At 41.1% G+C, this 20,116-nt stretch overlaps 1 protein-coding gene across 5 annotated transcripts in view; it reads left to right on the top strand.

The window, feature by feature from the left end:
• LOC126194848 (testis-expressed protein 2) overlaps nt 1-20,116 on the top strand; it is a 407,145-nt gene that overhangs the window by 124,106 nt on the left and 262,923 nt on the right. For all 5 annotated transcript variants that reach the window (XM_049933193.1, XM_049933191.1, XM_049933190.1 and 2 more), the window contains exon 5: nt 6,246-6,484. In XM_049933193.1, coding sequence (XP_049789150.1) covers nt 6,246-6,484 — 239 coding nt within the window. The remainder of the gene's footprint in view (nt 1-6,245; nt 6,485-20,116) is intronic.

Below are 20,116 nucleotides of genomic sequence, written 5' to 3'. Positions count from 1 at the left end.
TATATACAATGTGATTTTTGAAAACTTTGCATTCAGTGTCTTTGTGACAATTCCTATAATGTGGGACCAAATTTCTGTTTTGTTTGGACAGTTCATCTGTTACGTCAGCTTGAGCATCATATTTTTCATGTTATCGTGTTGTGAATGCTAGGGATTTGGATGCTACGTTTGTTTCTGGGATGTCTTACAGCCTCTCTAACGAGATACTACTTATATTATTTTAAGTTAGTTGGAGTAGTATGTAATGCTTCTGAGGTATCAGAGCCACGTACTAATCATGACATGCTGCTGCAGTTTGTGCAAATATTAGTTTTCCTAGAAGAGCCATTATTCTGCTTAAATATGTACTGTATCCCACAAGTAAACTGAAAAATCATTATATGATTCTGATATGTGCCGTTAACAAGAATTTTGCTGTTGGTGAAGAATATATGAAGTCTCAAGATAACAGACTGCATTCATTGTTGGGTTAAGGAATCCTTTGTTCAGTCACAGATTTGCTAAATATTCCATTGTGTTTAGTTTTATTTATCAGACTTCATTGTGTTGCTGAACAAAATATTCTGTTGAAATCAGTTAACACAGACTCACCTTAATTGCTTTGATTCGGGGCATTAATGTACACTATGAATAAGAAAAATGTAGGGTTTATATTTCAGATGAAACTTCGTGCACCATCTTATAAATAATGAATCATATCAGAAACCCAACTTTAATAACCATTTCAAATTTCATACCCTACAGTGTGATTAAAATTGCTTGTTATTTTGCAATTCAGATCTTTGAAATGAGTTCAGTCTCTTAACATTATACACAATCTGTCTGCTGTTGCTGATGAAGAAAACCAAGTGTCCATTTCGTGGGAAGACTGTGGTGTTTTTCATTGTGATTGCCATCCATCGTGAGCAACCAAGCTTAACGAAGAAGCAACTGACAACTGTTGTAGTATGTGTCATATTGCAACCAAGTATGGCATAAATTTAGAAATGACAGTATTTTTCACCAGGACTGTTATTGAATGTATTTATTCACAGTCACAATTTTGGCTGTTATTCCATTTTCAAGTGAAAGCTTACTATGATGTACTTTAGTGCATTATCATTCCTTACAAGAGGACATTGTTTTCAGCTCAACCATATCTACAAATTTCTTATGTCACTTACAAAAAAGAACGTAGCACTTAAAGTAATAACCTTTCAAATTCATGTCATACTGCACTCTTCCTTTCCACTGTACATCAACCCCCCCCCCCTATTTCTCAAATGTTTTCTGTCATGTAGGGAGTTTATCTGGCTGGAAAGAGTATGTTTTAAAGTTTACATTCTACTCTTATTTCTGGTAAAAGCTTTAATGTAATTGATTTTGGGGGCTGAGATGAAAGTCAGTAAAAAAATTTGAGGAAAAATACCATAATCAAAACTATGAAAAATAATTTTTAAAGTGGTTCCCAATATTATTTATTCCTCCAAATAGGTACACTTCATACAAATCCTTCGGTTACTAAATTTTGTATTTTAGATGTCCGAAATTGACTGCCATTTTTCCAGTCTTCCAATAGAATAGTAAAAATGGTACATGGGAGAGTTACTACATTCCATGCATTAACTCCTGCATATTGCACGTGATTAGCAAAGCTCTGTGGTACTGAAACCAACCTCCAGGTTGAAGACAGCTTTAAAAGAATTCAAAAGGGCCTCAAGATTCTCATAAAATGTTATATATAAACTGAATCTCCCAAGACTTTAGTATGAGATTTATTCAAAAATTTCTGGAATATTTGTAATTTTGTGCCAGTAGTGATTTAGAACAAAATGTTGTTGGCACCCCTGCACGCGCCTGTGTTTAATGTGTAACTGTTGGAAGTTTCGTTGTTGTATGTCTGTTAGTTATTGTTCAATGCTGGATTGAGTGGAATGTTCTGTCTCACAGTTTGCAAATTCCAAGATGCCAGAGTTGGAGGAGCAAAGCGTGTTCATTAAATTTTGCGTGAAACTCAAGAAAACCATTACAGAGAGACAACGCATTGTGCAGAAAGCCTACAATGATGAGGCTTAAGCTGTACTCAGTGTTACGAATAGTTCATACGGTTTAAAAGTGTACGGACGGAAGTTAAAGATGACGTTCGTTCAGGATGCCCTTCGACATCTACTAGCAACGCTCATGTCAGGAACATCAACGAAATTGTGCTGGCCAATCGAAGACTGACTGTCCGAGAGATTGCAGAAGAGTGTAACATTTCAGTTGGCTTGTGTCATGAAATCCTGTACACCACCTTGGAATGCATCGTGTTGCCACTAAGTTCGTTCTATGGCTCATGAGTCAAGACCAGAAAAACCTTCGCCTCGCAATCTGTGAAGAGCTTTTGGTCGTGCAAATGAGAACAAGATTTTCTTTAACTGAATCATAACTGTTGATGAGATGTGGGTCTACAATTATGATGTAGAGACAAAGGTTTGATTTTCACAATAGGTCGGGAAAGATTCTGCAAGACCAAAAAAAACTCATCAGGTCAGGAAAAATATCAAAGCCATGTTGATAGTTTCCTTTGATGTTGAAGGATTAGTTCATTGTGAATTTGTGCCACAGGGACAAACTGTGAATCTATGGTACCATCAGGACGTGTTGTGATGCCTGTGAGAAAATGTGAGAAGGAAATGGCCCGAAATGTGTCGACACAATTCATGGCTCTTGCATCATGATAATACACCAGCACATTCATTCCTATTGGTTCATGACTGTTGCACAAAAGTGAAATCACTATGCTGCCTCATTCTCCGTACTCTCCAGACCTGCCCCTGCAGACTGTTTTTGTTTCCAAAGTCGAAAACCCATTGAAAGGATGAAGATTTGCAATGATAGATGAGGTGAAAGTAAAATTTGTATATGATACTTCAAGTGATCCAATGAGAGGAGTACTGAGGCTGCTTCGAGAAGGCAAGGCATCCTTCATAATAGGATGTGAGATCACCACTAACAGTATTGTATGCTGTGCATTGTGATTCCATATTGGCCACAAGATTGGTAAGTAGTTCTTTTGGTAGGGTGTTCCATTCCTTCAAAAGCACAATTGAAACTGCTAGATCGTCTTTGGTGCTGTGGCTGTGCTGCAGTAGATTTCCCCAATGCATCCCACATGTACTTGATGGGATTTAAGATGGGGGATGGGCAGGCCATTCTATTTGCCGAGTATCCTCTCATTCCAAGAGCTCCTCCACGTGCGCTGTTCGATGCGGTTGCTTATTGTCATCCGTGAAAGTGAAGTCAGTTTCAAAGCCAACCCTGAAAGACTCATATAGGGAAGGAGTGCAGTGTCATAACTACGTTGATTGGTGAGTGTCCCATGTGCAAATATTTGGAGCTCAGTACACCCATGCAACATAATGCCTCCCTACACCATAACACCTGGCCACCAAAACAATCAAATTGGATGATGTCCCTGTGAGCATTGCGTGTTCCTACTTCTAGCCATATGAGGGTACGCATAGAATCTCCACTTAAACTGAAGCTGCTCCTGGGTTACACTTGTCACATTTCGCCCTTTTTTCTCCTTCGTAATGATTGGAGCTTGTGTGAAGTCATTGAAATATTGCATCTGGGCCATGTTGTAATGAAGAGTACCACCCCACTGCACCTTAACTCCTTGCTGAAGGACACACACTGTCTTTTTGTGTTCCTTCAACTGTCTCATGGTATGTTGCCACGAGTGTGTGTGTGTGTGTGTGTACTAACACATGTGTACATCAAATTTCAGTGCAAGAATTACTTACAGTAAATGGGAAAATAGAATAAATGCCACTTGCCTCTTCCTCCAGAGCAGACAATGGTGTAATTAACTCAATTTGTTTATGGGTTTTTATTACTGATTATTATTCTAGAAGTGAGGTAAATACTAATGATCAGTGAGCCCTGTTGAATTCTTTGGAAGGTGTCTTCAACCCTTTGGATGGTTTCAACACCACAGCTCATTACTAAGTGTGGTCCTATTGGAGATGGAATGGTCTTGCTTTTTTCTAAGCTTAGAACTGACTTACTCAACCAGTTATAGGGCTGCCTACAGCTTAACCTAGACTCAGAACCAGGGTAAATCTTTTTAACAGTAACAAATCATTGTCAGAAATGAAGGAAGTGATAAGTGACAGAAAAAGCTAGCTATGCCCCCTCCACTGATCAAGAGCCCATGGCACTTAGTCTTGTGAATGTTTCGAACCAGAAACTTTGAAAATACTATTGAAAGTTAGATTGTGGCTTCCTAGACTTGGGCCATATAGTGGAGGATTGTAGGGTTCCCCTAACTGGGTCAGTTATGCACTGCATGTCAGAGGCTGCTTCCCAGACAGCTGACTCCATGTGAGATACACACCTGGGGTTTTAGATTAGGTGAATCTTGGTCCAGTTACATAATGGTAACTGTTGGAAACTTCAAGGTAATAGTGTAAGACTCAAAGAAATGCCCCAACGATGAATTATTAATATGCTTATGTTGAACTATTGAAGTATTCACAACAAAGTACCAGATCTAAAAGCATTCCAAAGAAGCATTCATTCTCATACAATAGTAGGTACAGAAATCTGGCTCAAAACAAAAACTGACAACAGTGATAATTTCTGGAGAAAATTTAGGTGTGTATCGAAAGGATAGGCAAATAGGAAAGGGAGGTGGCCTAATCATCACAGTAGACAAGAAATTCATATCCATAGAAGTAGAAATTGAAGCTCTGGGTCAGACTGTTTGGATCCCTTTATTGGGAACTGCACCAGGTGAGATTTGAGTCCCCAATTTCTACCCATCCAGTAAGTCTCCCCTGACCTGCGGTTTTGGGTGACTTTTCCGAAACCCACCCCTTTTCCTAGACCTCTCCAGCCCTCTTCCTTCCCCTTCAACCCTTCTGCCTGAAGAAGGAGCCACTGGCACCGAAAGGTTGCCTAACTATATACTTCTTTTAAGTATGTGTTCTGCTGCCACTTTGTGAGTAGATTTTTATCTTTCCAATTACATCATATATTTACTTGACCACTACTAGCTTTTAGTCTGAATGAACTGTAACAAACAAACAGTCTGTGCTACATGCTACCACCACCCAGTGTTCTTTTGCTTTGTATGCATTGAAGCATAACAGTGGGTACATGAGTACTTGTTTCACCCATCTATCACAGGAATTGCCCCTACTAGCACAAGTGATTCCCATCTATTGAAAATAGTAGGTGACTCTCAAACAGGTCATTGGTTTTTCTTTTATGGCTTGCCTTCCTTTTCTGTTTGTCTATTTTCTTTAATGGATTTCTTCATCTTCTCAGTGTACAATCTATGTTGTCATTCTCTCTTAATGTATCAGTATTTGTTTCCTTTTTAAATATTTACTTTGATTGTTTTATTTTAAATATTTATAATAATTATTGTAGTTTTTATATTTGTTCATTTTTAAGCACCCATTTCTTTTTCTTATCTTTCTGCTACCTGTACTTTGATTCCATTTTTATTATTTAAAATTATATGGATATTAGTTGTTAGTCTTCTGTTACTTCTGAATCATTTTATTCGTCCTTTTCTTGATTGTGTGTTTCCAATTGTTTTTATTGTGTTTTAGTATCTTTACTTCATTTCTTGTTTCCTGTTTTTCCCAAAACAAAAGCTTTCCGAAAGCTAGAAGTTCATAAGATCTTTTTAAATTGTTGACAATGTAGGATACGATAGGTAGCTACTTACCGTAAAGGTGACATGTTAAATTGCAGACAGGTACAATTAAAAGACACTTACATAAAGCTTTTGGCCATAGCCTTATTCAGCAAAAGAAAACCACATACCATTCATATACACAATCAGCAAGCATACCTCATGCACACATGACTGCCAACTCCAGCATCGCGGGCTGGAATGCAGTTTGAGATGCATTCTGGTCTGAGATGCTTTAGAAGCACATGCTTGTGTGTATGAATGGTCTGTGTTTCTCTTTTGCTGATAAAGGTTGCGACCAAAAACTTTTAATTGTGCCTGTCTGTAACTTAATGTGCCTTCTTTATGGTAAGTAGCAATCTATCTTTCCCTACAATGTTGCTATTCCTATCTGGAGTTTCTATTTTTTTTTCAATTGTTGCCTTTATATCCCAACTTCATTTGTCCCTTTTATTTACTCTGCTTCTGTCACAAATGTTATTAAATTACAGCTCATATTTTTGCCTTGACAGCTGCCTTTAAATTTTAAGACTTGTGAAAATACCCATTTTGTGACAATCTTTTAAATTTTCAGGGCTGGATAAATGAATACCCAGGTGTTTATGATCCTTCAACTTACCACATCTCAGAAACACAAACAGTATATGTTCGTTTGGAAGGTGATACACTGCGCATATCACACCCAAGGGCTCGTATCCCAAAGCGCGCCACGTGGAATGAGCGACGGCACAGACTCCGTTTCAGCCACCAACGTATATACAGCATTGCTGGTTGTGAAGTCAAGTTGCTTCCAGAAGGTCTTGCTCGAAAGAGGTAACGGAAGACATTAACTAAAACTAAAGTTAATTTAATAAACCTTGACAGTGTATAAAGTCGTGCATGCACAATTTCCAAATTTAAAGTAAAGCAGTATCTGTGAAAGTGGAGAAGAATAGAAGTGGGAACTCAGTAATGTTTAGGTAATGCAGCTGGCTATTATTTTCTACTTCTTATGAGACTTTATCTGCTCATCTGCCAGACATAAGCTGGTGACTCGATGACTGACATTGGCTGCCAGTGTCGTAAAATTTATTATCACACTGTATGCTTTTTGTGCATGTTTCATGATCGTAACTTCAAGATTGACCAGATTACCAACAAGCAGTGCCCTCAAGGGCAGATATGCAAAACTTGGATATCCAGTGGATCATGATTGGCCACGGCCCCTTACATGCTCTATTGTTTTCACTGAGAGCAAGTCAAGGAAATAATGAATTCCTTGCATTATGAAATCGATAGCTTTTGTCCAGCTTAATCAGACTTCATAGCTGGCAAAAGGTGAGACTAGTGTTGATATTCTATGCAGCATTCTTCCATGGTATAAATGGTCTGATGGATGTAAGCCATGCCACATTTGCAAGGTATTTTGTGTACTCTAGTTTTTCCCAATAATAAATCATTCTTATCAATCCCAGTAGTCCTGAAGGCTTTGATGATGGGTCGAAATACACTTGAAATTTTAGGAGGATTGAGCCCATCTTGAATGAGTCATTACTAGAGACCAGATATATAAATCATAAAAACCTTAAAATATGCATGAAAAACGGTTAAAAATGCATGAAAAGTGTCGAAATATGCATGATAAAATAATAAAAAAACGTGGTAGTTACTGGGTGCATTATATCTCAGTCGAACCTGTGCATATCAATTATGAGGAAGAGTGTCGACCACACGAAAAATCATACATTTAGAATGCTGATATCATTTTTTGAATACTTTCTGTTAGAGGTTCTAAAAATTTGTAATATGGGGCCTTATACTGTGTTTCAAGAACAATTCCTTCTTTGCTATTGTTGTCGGTAACAAGCGTATGCGATGCGAGTTGTAGCAGAACAATTGATATGTGCAGGACCAACTTCAAGATATATTGCACGCAGAGGGGCACACTCAAAAACTCCCTAATATTTTATTTAAAAAAAAAAAAAAAAAAAAGCAACATGCAAGCATGAATTTTTTGAATAGCATTAACTTTTAATAAATACTGTTGGACCAAAGCATCGTTTACAATTTATTACATATTTTTCTGCTATTGTAAACATGACCAATTACTGTGGAAATATTTGGTAGTAATACTGCCCCTTCGATCACTCAAAACATTTTTACAAGCAGAAAAGGACCGTTCTACATCAATTGAGGTAACTGGGCAGTATTTGAATTCTGTAGTTTCATCAACTGAAACCCAGATAATGCTGTCCTTGAGTTCATTGCGTATTTCTTGCACAACATTTACGTAAATTGTTGATATGTAATTTTTATGCAATGTTGATTCATCTGTTATGTTTTGATTTAAGCAATATTTGCACAGGAAGCCTTTGAGGATAGGTTTTGTAAGTTTATGAAGAGGAATATTACTTGCAATAAATGCTTCATATAGATCCATGTTAAACCAACTTTTTTGGATTGCCTGTGGGCAAATCCCTGCTACTGCAACGTGCTGTTGTCAGAAGTTATTGATGTGGTCCTTTCCTCTGCATTCCTGCGATATGAAGACTTGTCTTGACATGCTGGTCTATTTCAAACTTTGTTTTCCACGAAACATTTTTCTCACAAACTCAACAATATAAAACAATTCTGTCACAGGTAAATGTTCTACGATGGTCAGCTATCCACGAGATGACGTTTCTTTTTCCGGGCAGCATAGCACACAACTCATTACACACTACGCATCATCAACAAGTGCAACAGTGTACAAGTAAATAGAAAGCTAAACATCAACAATGGACATGCGACTAAAAGCTTGCATAGTTTGATTTAATTGTTGTCGATGCGAACGGTATGACAGGGGAGGGGATTAGCCAGGGATTCAGGCACAGGAGCATTGACTCTGTCTGCCTGTTCCTGTTCCTCTTCTGTAATGATTTCACTAGGCAGTGGGCTCTCAGTTAGCAATTGCACACAGTTCTAGGTTGCGGTCAGTCTGTGAGACACCAAAACCAGATTGAGCTAGAGACCACCCATCTGAATTTTTGAAATATTGTAAACTCTAGAGCAAAAATATGCATCGTCACTAGTTTTTAGTTAAAATATGCAATAACCAGTGAAAAGGAGCCAAATATGCAAATGCATATGCAACATGTAAATGCTTATAATCTGGTCTCGAGTCATTACATGTGTACAGAAGAAAAACTGTGGATTGTGCTGATATTCTTTCCTCCTGCTCTAGCTACTTTATTGTCATTTTGACTGAGAATGTCATGTTGCTCTGCAAGGCGGAGTATCCATTTTCCTTGAAGACTGCTCGTAGTTAGGCAAGCCCCTTGGACACTGGAAACTGTGTGTGCCATTTGCAAATGTAAAAACCTCTAATTGTGGATGATTTTCTGATGTTTCTGTACAAAATTGTGGGGCATTTTACTCAATAACTAGAATGATTTTAAGGACAGAATTAAGGTGTGTGACAAGAAAACCAAAAACTTTGTTTAGAGTTGATTTTTAATTTATATTTAATGTAAGTAATGTGGGAAATGTGAAAATTATGTTCAGCATTTTAAAAGCAGATAAACTTATTGATAAATATTCTGAGTGTTGTATATCATAAAGCAAGGTTCACTGCACAGACTCAGGAATATTGATATGAAATTGCTGTCACGAGAAGGTATATGTCTAAGTATGAGAGTGAGACTGGAGAACGTGTAAAATGTGACTCCCACAGTTTCAGATGGGAAACCTTCAATGATCCAAAGTAACAGGAAAAGATTTGATGGCGAAAATAGCAGGCAGTAATGTTCTGGAGCAACAGAAATGTATTTGACAGGAAAATCATGACTTCAGACATGCTCAGACATGTGCTCCCTGCCGCCGTTGGATAAGCAGCTGCAGCAGCAAGTCGTATACTCCTAGCTCACTCATTTCTTACATAGTTTAATTCTTAATTTCTTTGCGTGTTTTTGGGACTTGCATTGTTTGATACATAAATTTCGGGCGTATTATAGTATTTGAGAGTTGTAGCATCGCGTTTTAATACTTGAATAGTGTAAATTCGCGTAGTCGTTTGTCTTTTGTTTTTGTTTTGAACGGCCAGTGTCGGTTGGTCAGTCAGTGTGCTCCCTGCCGCCGTTGGATAAGCAGCTGCAGCAGCAAGTCGTATACTCCTAGCTCACTCATTTCTTACATAGTTTAATTCTTAATTTCTTTGCGTGTTTTTGGTACTTGCATTGTTTGATACATAAATTTCGGGCGTATTATAGTATTTGAGAGTTGTAGCATCGCGTTTTAGTACCTGAATAGTGTAAAATCGCGTACTCTCCTTCCGCTGCCGAGCAGTGTGTCAGCAGTGCGCAAGTAGTAGCATTACTGCATTTACTAGGCAATCTTGTATTTTAATAACCGTTTAAATTTTGTCGATTTGTTTGCGCTCTCTGTAGATTAGTTCAGAAGTTCTTTGCAAAACAGTTTTTAGCATGGATAGGGACTGCAACTGCTGTGTTCGGATGCAGGCTGAGTTGGCATCCCTTCGCTCCCAGCTTCAGGCAGTGTCGGCTTCGGTCACACAGCTTGAGGCTGTTGCCAATGGGCATCACTGTGGGGGTCCGGATGGGGGTTTGTCGGGGACGGCCAGCTCGTCCCTCGCATCCCCCGATCGGACTAAGACTGTGGTTGCCCGGGATACTGCCCGCATTGAGGCTGATCCCTCACCTGTGGTAGAGTGGGAGGTCGTCTCAAGGTGTGGCAGGGGGCGAAAGACATTCCGGAGGGCTGAACGGAAGGCCTCTCCAGTTGTCTGAAGAACCGGTTTCAGGCTCTGTCTCAGGCTGATACTGATCTTCGGCCTGACATGGCTGCTTGTCCTGTTCCAGAGGTTGCCCCTCAGTCTGCAAGATCCGGGCGGTCGCAGAGGGTGGGCTTACTGGTAGTTGGGAGCTCCAACGTCAGGCGCGTAATGGGGCCCCTTAGGGAAATGGCAGCAAGAGAGGGGAAGAAAAGCAATGTGCACTCCGTGTGCATACCGGGGGGAGTCATTCCAGATGTGGAAAGGGTCCTTCCGGATGCCATAAAGGGTACAGGGTGCACCCATCTGCAGGTGGTCGCTCATGTCGGCACCAATGATGTGTGTCGCTATGGATCGGAGGAAATCCTCTCTGGCTTCCGGCGGCTATCTGATTTGGTGAAGACTGCCAGTCTCGCTAGCGGGATGAAAGCAGAGCTCACCATCTGCAGCATCGTCGACAGGACTGACTGCGGACCTTTGGTACAGAGCCGAGTGGAGGGTCTGAATCAGAGGCTGAGACGGTTCTGCGACCGTGTGGGCTGCAGATTCGTCGACTTGCGCCATAGGGTGGTGGGGTTTCGGGTTCCGCTGGATAGGTCAGGAGTCCACTACACGCAGCAAGCGGCTACACGGGTAGCAGGGGTTGTGTGGCGTGGACTGGGCGGTTTTTTAGGTTAGATGGCCTCGGGCAAGTACAGAAAGGGCAACAGCCTCAAAGGGTGCGGAGCAAAGTCAGGACATGCGGAGACCAAGCAGCAATCGGTATTGTAATTGTAAACTGTCGAAGCTGCATTGGTAAAGTACCGGAACTTCAATCGCTGATAGAAAGCACCGAAGCTGAAATCGTTATAGGTACAGAGAGCTGGCTTAAGCCAGAGATAAATTCTGCCGAAATTTTTACAAAGGTACAGACGGTGTTTAGGAAGGATAGATTGCATGCAACCGGTGGTGGAGTGTTCGTCGCTGTTAGTAGTAGTTTATCCTGTAGTGAAGTAGAAGTGGATAGTTCCTGTGAATTATTATGGGTGGAGGTTACACTCAACAACCGAGCTGGGTTAATAATTGGCTCCTTTTACCGACCTCCCGACTCAGCAGCGTTAGTGGCAGAACAACTGAGAGAAAATTTGGAATACATTTCACATAAATTTCCTCAGCATGTTATAGTCTTAGGTGGAGATTTCAATTTACCAGATATAGACTGGGACACTCAGATGTTTAGGACGGGTGGTAGGGACAGAGCATCGAGTGACATTATACTGAGTGCACTATCCGAAAATTACCTCGAGCAATTAAACAGAGAACTGACTCGTGGAGATAACATCTTGGACCTACTGATAACAAATAGACCCGAACTTTTCGACTCCGTAAGTGCAGAACAGGGAATCAGTGATCATAAGGCCGTTGTAGCATCCCTGAATATGGAAGTTAATAGGAATATAAAAAAAGGGAGGAAGGTTTATCTGTTTAGCAAGAGTAATAGAAGGCAGATTTCAGACTACCTAACAGATCAAAACGAAAATTTCTGTTCCGACACTGACAATGTTGAGTGTTTATGGAAAAAGTTCAAGGCAATCGTAAAATGCGTTTTAGACTGGTACGTGCTGAGTAAAACTGTGAGGGACGGGAAAAACCCACCGTGGTACAACAACAAAGTTAGGAAACTACTGCGAAAGCAAAGAGAGCTTCACTCCAAGTTTAAACGGAGCCAAAACCTCTCAGACAAACAGAAGCTAAGCGATGTCAAAGTTAGCGTAAGGAGGGCTATGCGAGAAGCGTTCAGTGAATTTGAAAGTAAAATTCTATGTACAGACTTGACAGAAAATCCTAGGAAGTTCTGGTCTTAGGTTAAATCAGTAAGTGGCTCGAAACAGCATATCCAGACACTCCGGGATGATGATGGCATTGAAACAGAGGACGACACGCGTAAAGCTGAAATACTAAACACCTTTTTCCAAAGCTGTTTCACAGAGGAAGACCGCACTGCAGTTCCTTCTCTAAATCCTCGCACAAACGAAAAAATGGCTGACATCGAAATAAGTGTCCAAGGAATAGAAAAGCAACTGAAATCACTCAACAGAGGAAAGTCCACTGGACCTGACGGGATACCAATTCGATTCTACACGGAGTACGCGAAAGAACTTGCCCCCCTTCTAACAGCCGTGTACCGCAAGTCTCTAGAGGAACGGAGGGTTCCAAATGATTGGAAAAGAGCACAGGTAGTCCCAGTCTTCAAGAAGGGTCGTCGAGCAGATGCGCAAAACTATAGACCTATATCTCTGACGTCGATCTGTTGTAGAATTTTAGAACATGTTTTTTGCTCGAGTATCATGTCGTTTTTGGAAACCCAGAATCTACTATGTAGGAATCAACATGGATTCCGGAAACAGCGATCGTGTGAGACACAACTCGCGTTATTTGTTCATGAGACCCAGAAAATATTAGATACAGGCTCCCAGGTAGATGCTATTTTTCTTGACTTCCGGAAGGCGTTCGATACAGTTCCGCACTGTCGCCTGATAAACAAAGTAAGAGCCTACGGATTATCAGACCAGCTGTGTGGCTGGATTGAAGAGTTTTTAGCAAACAGAACACAGCATGTTGTTATCAATGGAGAGACATCTACAGACGTTAAGGTAACCTCTGGCGTGCCACAGGGGAGTGTTATGGGACCATTGCTTTTCACAATATATATAAATGACCTAGTAGATAGTGTCGGAAGTTCCATGCGGCTTTTCGCGGATGATGCTGTAGTATACAGAGAAGTTGCAGCATTAGAAAATTGTAGCGAAATGCAGGAAGATCTGCAGCGGGTAGGCATTTGGTGCAGGGAGTGGCAACTGTCCCTTAACATAGACAAATGTAATGTATTGCGAATACATAGAAAGAAGGATCCTTTATTGTATGATTATATGATAGCGGAACAAACACTGGTAGCAGTTACTTCTGTAAAATATCTGGGAGTATGCGTGCGGAACGATTTGAAGTGGAATGACCATATAAAATTAATTGTTGGTAAGGCGGGTGCCAGGTTGAGATTCATTGGGAGAGTGCTTAGAAAATGTAGTCCATCAACAAAGGAGGTGGCTTACAAAACACTCGTTCGACCTATACTTGAGTATTGCTCATCAGTGTGGGATCCGTACCAGATCGGGTTGACGGAGGAGATAGAGAAGATCCAAAGAAGAGCGGCGCGTTTCGTCACAGGGTTATTTGGTAACCGTGATAGCGTTACGGAGATGTTTAGCAAACTCAAGTGGCAGACTCTGCAAGAGAGGCGCTCTGCATCGCGGTGTAGCTTGCTCGCCAGGTTTCGAGAGGGTGCGTTTCTGGATGAGGTATCGAGTATATTGCTTCCCCCTACTTATACCTCCCGAGGAGATCACGAATGTAAAATTAGAGAGATTAGAGCGCGCACGGAGGCTTTCAGACAGTCGTTCTTCCCGCGAACCATACGCGACTGGAACAGGAAAGGGAGGTAATGACAGTGGCACGTAAAGTGCCCTCCGCCACACACCGTTGGGTGGCTGGCGGAGTATGAATGTAGATGTAGATGTAGATGCAAATAGAGCAGAAATTATGTTTGATGCGATAATCATGGACCCTGTGAAATTGTCCGGAAAGATCTGAATGCATGCGCCAGCGTTGCCCGCACCTGGAGGGGTTTGTGGCAGGTGATGACAATTCATAGACTGTAAAGACACTCTAAGAAAAATAAATAGTACCATGAGTGAATTATATGAATGGGATGGAAATCCGGAGATGTGATGTACGCATACAGACAAACTAATGGTTATAGTTTCAGAAAAATTGAACGATTTATTCAAGACAAAGAGCTTCACAAATTGAGCAAGTTAATAACACGTCAGTACACCTCTGGCCCTTATGCAAGCAATTATTTGGCTTGGAATTGATTGCCAGAGTTGTTAGATGTTCTCCTGAGTGATAGAGTGCCAAATTCTGTCCAGTTGGCATGTTATATCTTCAAAATTTGGATACAGAGGGACGGCCCTGCAAATAATCCAGTGACCTTGCTGGTTAAGGTAGGGTTTGGCAAACACGAAGACAGACCCAACAAAGTCCCTGGATCTCTCCCTGGTTGAGAACATTCGGAGCATTATGGACAGGGTCATCCAACCAGCTTGGGATTTTGATGATCTAACATGCCAATTGGACAGATTTTGGCATGATATTGCTCAGGAGAACACCCAAAAACTCTGCCAAATCAATCAATGCCAAGCTGAAACACTGCTTGCATGAGCGCCAGGGATGGACCAATGAGTTACTGACTCTTAATTTGTGATGTTCTTTCTTCTGAATAAATAATCAAATTTTTCCAAAACTGTAGTGATTTGTTTGTTTGTACTTGTACATCACTTCTACCAAATTCCATCTCATTCAGATAATTCCTTTGTCAATGCATGCCCCCCCCCCCCACCCCCATTTCCCCAGAGTGTATAAGTGTGTGTGTCTGCAGCTTGTGTTTCAGTAATTTGTGTTCTTTTTTTTTCTACATTGTAGGGTCCTGTGTTTGATTCCCAGCCGCGTTGGTGATTTTGTTTGTGTTGTCCTAACCATTACATCTTAATTGATGTGCAAGTCGCCAAAGTGGAATCAAATAGAAAGATTTGCAGCAAATTGTCAAACAACCCCAGACAGGATTTCTCAGCCTGCAATGACGTACAATCATTTCATTACATTTTGTGTGAGTGTGCTTACGGTAAAATGAATTAACTCATTATTCTTTTGTCTAATCAGAACATACAAGAATGGCAGACAGCCATCTTTTTCTGTTTGTGTGGTAATCTGGTTATTCTTTGAATTTTTCCTCTCCATGGGGCCACACCGTGGAATTGTCTTCAAAATACTTCCAAAAATTAGAAAACAGGCATTTGTGACTGTTTGCAGAATATTGTACTGCCACCACCATAAACCTTGTGTCAGGTAACCTTTACCATGCACTGTAAAGTGGTTTGCAGCCTGTGGATGTAGATGTTGGTGTAGAGAAAACAGTTGGTTTTAGAGGCTGCTGGTCCCAGGGTTCTCCACTCAAAATTTTCCATAAAAAGTTTGGCCTCCAATGGGCAGAGATGACTTCCCATGGCAACACTGTCAGTCAGTTCAAATAAATCCCCTGTTGACCTCAAGAAAAGTTGAGGTAAGGGCGTGCTGCAATAATGCTACACTGCCTGCCTGAATTTTGTCACCAATCAGTGCTAGGGAGCTCCTGAGTGGCATCCTTGTAAAAAGTGAAACCACATCAAAGCTAACTAAGCAATCTGAATTGCTTATATGAAGTGCTGTTAATTATGTCTGGTAATAAAGTGTACTTCTTTCGAATGTGCTTTGAACATTTTCTAGTTATTTCAATAAGGATGCACAAAGTTTAGCTGAATCATCTGTAGGCACACAAATATTCTGTAGTACAGGCCACAGTGGTAGACTTTCTTTATGAATTTCAGAATGGCCTTACAGTCTGTATGGAACACAACCAACTGGCTTTAGTCAGTTGCTGATTGCTGGAGGTAACAAAGAACGATTCTGGAGTACTGAAGGTGGGAGAGAGAATGCATGAGATGTTTCTAAAACTATAGTGATGAAGGGACACTCTGGTTTCGTGACTGCAACCTCACACTCAATTTAAATTTTATATTAAGGTGTTACCTTTGTGGTATCATGCAACTGTAACCTCTTTTTCCAAATTACAATATTATCATCACTCCAGAATGAGATTTTCACTCTGCAGTGGAGTGTGCGCTGATATGAAACTTCCTGGCAGATTAAAACTGTGTGCACGGACCGAGACTCGAGGTCCCGAGTTTGAGTCTCGGTCTGGCACACAGTTTTAATCTGCCACGAAGTTTCATTATTATCACTGTTTCTGGTATTAATATATAATGCCAACATCAATAAACAGTACAAAAGTGTTATTTCCCTGTCCCCTTCTCTGAAAAGTTTTCTTTCAAGAGATCCAAGGTGTTGGGGGCAGGTCTTACTTTGATCGTGGTGTCTTCTTATGTGTATCCAGAAATATCTGCCTTCTCTGATGTTCGGAAATATTATTTTCTTAGCATTATTTTGCCCTTTTCTTCCTGCAGTACAGGTTTAGCAGGGGACATAGTGATTGCATTTGATGACAGTCCATGGCACGACTTTCCTTTGGAGTCATTGCTTTTAATTTATCAGTGAGATTGAACCCTGCTGCCTCCAAGCACACTTTTGTGTGAATGTTAAGAGTTGCAAGTAGTAGTCATCACTGACATACTACCTTCTGTCTTGGTTGTTCTATTTTCTTTGGAGAAAGTTACATCTAGAGTTGAGATTACCAGTCTTGTGAAAACTGGAACTGTGTTGCTTCAAATGTATTTTTTCACTTTTTTGTAACCTTCAGCTTGGAGATCCCCCTCCCTCCACAGCAAACAAAGGGAAATATTTAGTCAAAAGTAGATAATTGCCCAAGCAAGTGATGCTATTATGTAGATGTAAGGAATAATCCGTTTCTTATTTGCACTAAATCCACATCTCCAACAGCAACAATTTTCTTCTCTTTTACAGCTATTGTGGAATCTTTAAACATTTGACTGTTAGAGCAACTCAGAGGATAGGCACTTAGGGTAAGAGTGTGAGACAGATAATGTCCACATGGTAATGAGACAGACATTGTTATGGTCAACAGTAATGGGGAAGGAAAGGGGTTAAAATCTCTCCAAAGGTGGTGGTTATTGTGGTGGGTAGGCTAACTGTAAGGCTGCTACAGTCTTTAACAATATTTCATACATCTCACACCACACTGCATGTTACACCTGCCACTGTTTTACCTTAGAAATACCTTTAGGTTCCTCATACATCCATTTCTCCTCCTCTTGCTATGGGATCTGTGACTGCATGTCCCAGGTACCATGTCACATTTTTCACAGACAAAATCTGTCTTGAAAAAATGAAAGTGCCACATTTCTGTACAGCAAGAGTGTCATTGTGTCATTCTCAGCCACTGGTCTCTCATGTTCACTGGCTGTTGTGGATGCTGATCAGCTGTAAGGTGGTAATGATTTGGATGATACGAGGAGCTTTCAATAAGTAATACAACACTTTTTTTCAGAAAGTAGGTTGGCTTTACTCATGGTTCCAATGCACTGTATTATTTCCCACTGATTTGGCTACAAAACCCTATTTTTCAACATAATCTCCATTCAATGTGACATCCTTATGCCACCTTGCTGTGAGGGCCTGTACGCTCCCATGGTACCACTCTACCAGTCGACTTCAGAGCCAACGTATTGTTGCATCAAAAACCTCTCCATCATCCACGTACTACTTCCTGCAGAGTGCGTCCTTCTGTTAGGTCGAACATATGGGAGTCAGAAGGCATGAGATGCGGGCTGTAGGGTGGATCAAGTACTGCTTCCTGCAGAGTGCCTTCTTCATTGACCAAACAGATGGAAATCAGAAGTCATGAGATCTGGGCTTTAGGGTGGATGAGGAAGTACAGTCTAAAGAAGTTTTGTGAGCTCCTCTCAAGTGTGCAGACTTCTGTCAGGCCTTGCATTGTCATGGAGAAGGAGACATTCATTTGCATTTTCGTGGCAACTAACATGCTGAAATCATTTCTTCAGTTTCCTGAGGGTAGCTCAATACACTTCAAAGTAGATCATTGCACCATGAGGGAGGGCATCAAACAGAATAACCCCTTCAGAGTCCCAGAAGACCACTGCCATGGCTTACCAGCTGAATGTGCTGCTTTGAAATTTTTCTTCGGAGGAGAGGTGCTGTGGCGTCTCTCTGTGGATTGCTTTTTGTTTCAGTTTTGAGGTGTTTAACCCATGATTCATTGCCTGTGATGATGTTCGACAAAAAATTGTCACGATTAGCCTCGCAACATACAAACAATGCTGCACAATTGTTACTTCATTGCTCTTTACGGTCTTTCGTCAAGCGGTGAGGAAGCCAATGAGCATACACCTTTCAGTACACCGATTGGTGGACAACTGTGACAGCACTATGAACAGAGACATTCAGTTGTGCAGTGAGATGTTTGATTGTGATCTGTTGATCACCTCGAATGAGTGTGTCCTCACATTCCGACATTGCAGGAGTCACAGCTGTGTGCATCTGAGACAGATTTGCACGACATTTTTGTGATGATGACCGACACCTCACCAAATGACTCACCATGTGATTTTGTTCACTGCCAGGTCTCCGTAGACATTCTGCATGTGCCTGTGAATATCTGCGAAGTTCTGGTATTCTGCCAAAAGAAACACAGTGAGGACTCTGCTTGGAATCCACCGCTGTTACAGGTACCATTTTGAAAACCGTGTAGAGCACTGCCAGGTATCGGAACTTCATGAAACTACAGGGGCTGAAGCGAGGATATTCCATGATGTCCGACAACAAATTCCAAATATTTTCAACCAAAATTGACCGAGAAAAGAAATTTATCACTTACTTATAGAAAGCCCTTCATAGTTATCACTTTTTAATGTGGATTTACCTGTAAAAAGGAAGCAGCCTAGGTGGATGCTCAGCAAAGTGAACAGGGTGCCAAACAGCCAGCAGACTGTCTAAAGCTGTGATGGTGTCCATGACCTGCTGGAAAACATAACCAGTGTGATTCATTGAACTGTTTAAGCATCCATTGTAACATCCTTATTTCAGCTTTGAGGATTACCTGTTGTATAGTGGAAAGCTGTTAAATGAAGATCAGCAACACTATGAAGGTTTGGATGCTGACCATCAGCAGAAAACTTCTCACAATATGGTTTATATGAAACAGTAAGCAGTGTACTGAGACAATTGTGTGTGTGTTTGTGTGTGTGTGTGTGTGTGTGTGTGTGTGTGTGTGTGTGTGTGTGTTAGCTTTGAAGGAAAGACTGTATTCAAATGTCAAGCATTTTATTGCGCTTCCCACAGGCCTGTATGCTGCTCAGTGCATCATCTCTTTAGAGAATTATGCTGTATCCTTCTAGAGGTATAGAATTCCATCTTGAAGTCTTAATGGATAACAGGCTGAGATGTATTAAAATCAGCTGTCTGATTTTGTGGGCATATTGTGTACCACTTAGATAAGAATAAAGCACTCAAATGAGAGAAAGGGTTAGGTACTACTCCGTGGTGAAACACTTGTCACCTTTGGAGAGACAATCTGCTGTACAAAGCCAGTAGTGGGCAACTTGCAGTACAGTGCACTTTAATTTGTTGTATTTTACAATGATGAGGGAAACCCTGTGGTTAGCTCATTGCCTGACCTATCTTTAGGTAAAAAGAGTGAAGATAAAATTCGGGAATTTTTCAGAGAAGGCAGGACTATTACTTTTTGTATCCTACTGAGTGTAGATACCACTGTTTGCGATCTCTCACACTGATGGTGACACAGAGACTGGTACGACATACAGGCAGTTCCTGTGGAAGATGACAGTGAACATCACGAAGTGGAAGTGATTTGACCTCCATTGGTTCCCATTGCTGATTGTTGTCACCCTTATGGGCACCTAAAATTGGAGAATGCACCGTAGAGGTGGTGGGAAGGCTGGTGGGCAGGATTGTGCTCGAGTTGGGCCCAATAGGTTGCTCTGTGGAAACAGGGGGGGGGGGGGGGAGGGGGGGGAGGCTGAGCTACATCCCATTGCAGCCAAAGCTGATTTGATGCCTGACTAGGTGCTCCTGGCTAGCTGCAACCTCAGATATTTGCCATCCCCTATTGT

Source organism: Schistocerca nitens, chromosome 7 (genome assembly GCF_023898315.1).
Source record: "Schistocerca nitens isolate TAMUIC-IGC-003100 chromosome 7, iqSchNite1.1, whole genome shotgun sequence".
Lineage (NCBI taxonomy): Eukaryota > Metazoa > Arthropoda > Insecta > Orthoptera > Acrididae > Schistocerca > Schistocerca nitens.
Note: the sequence above shows the minus strand (reverse complement) of the source record. Positions and strands in the feature narration are given on the sequence as shown.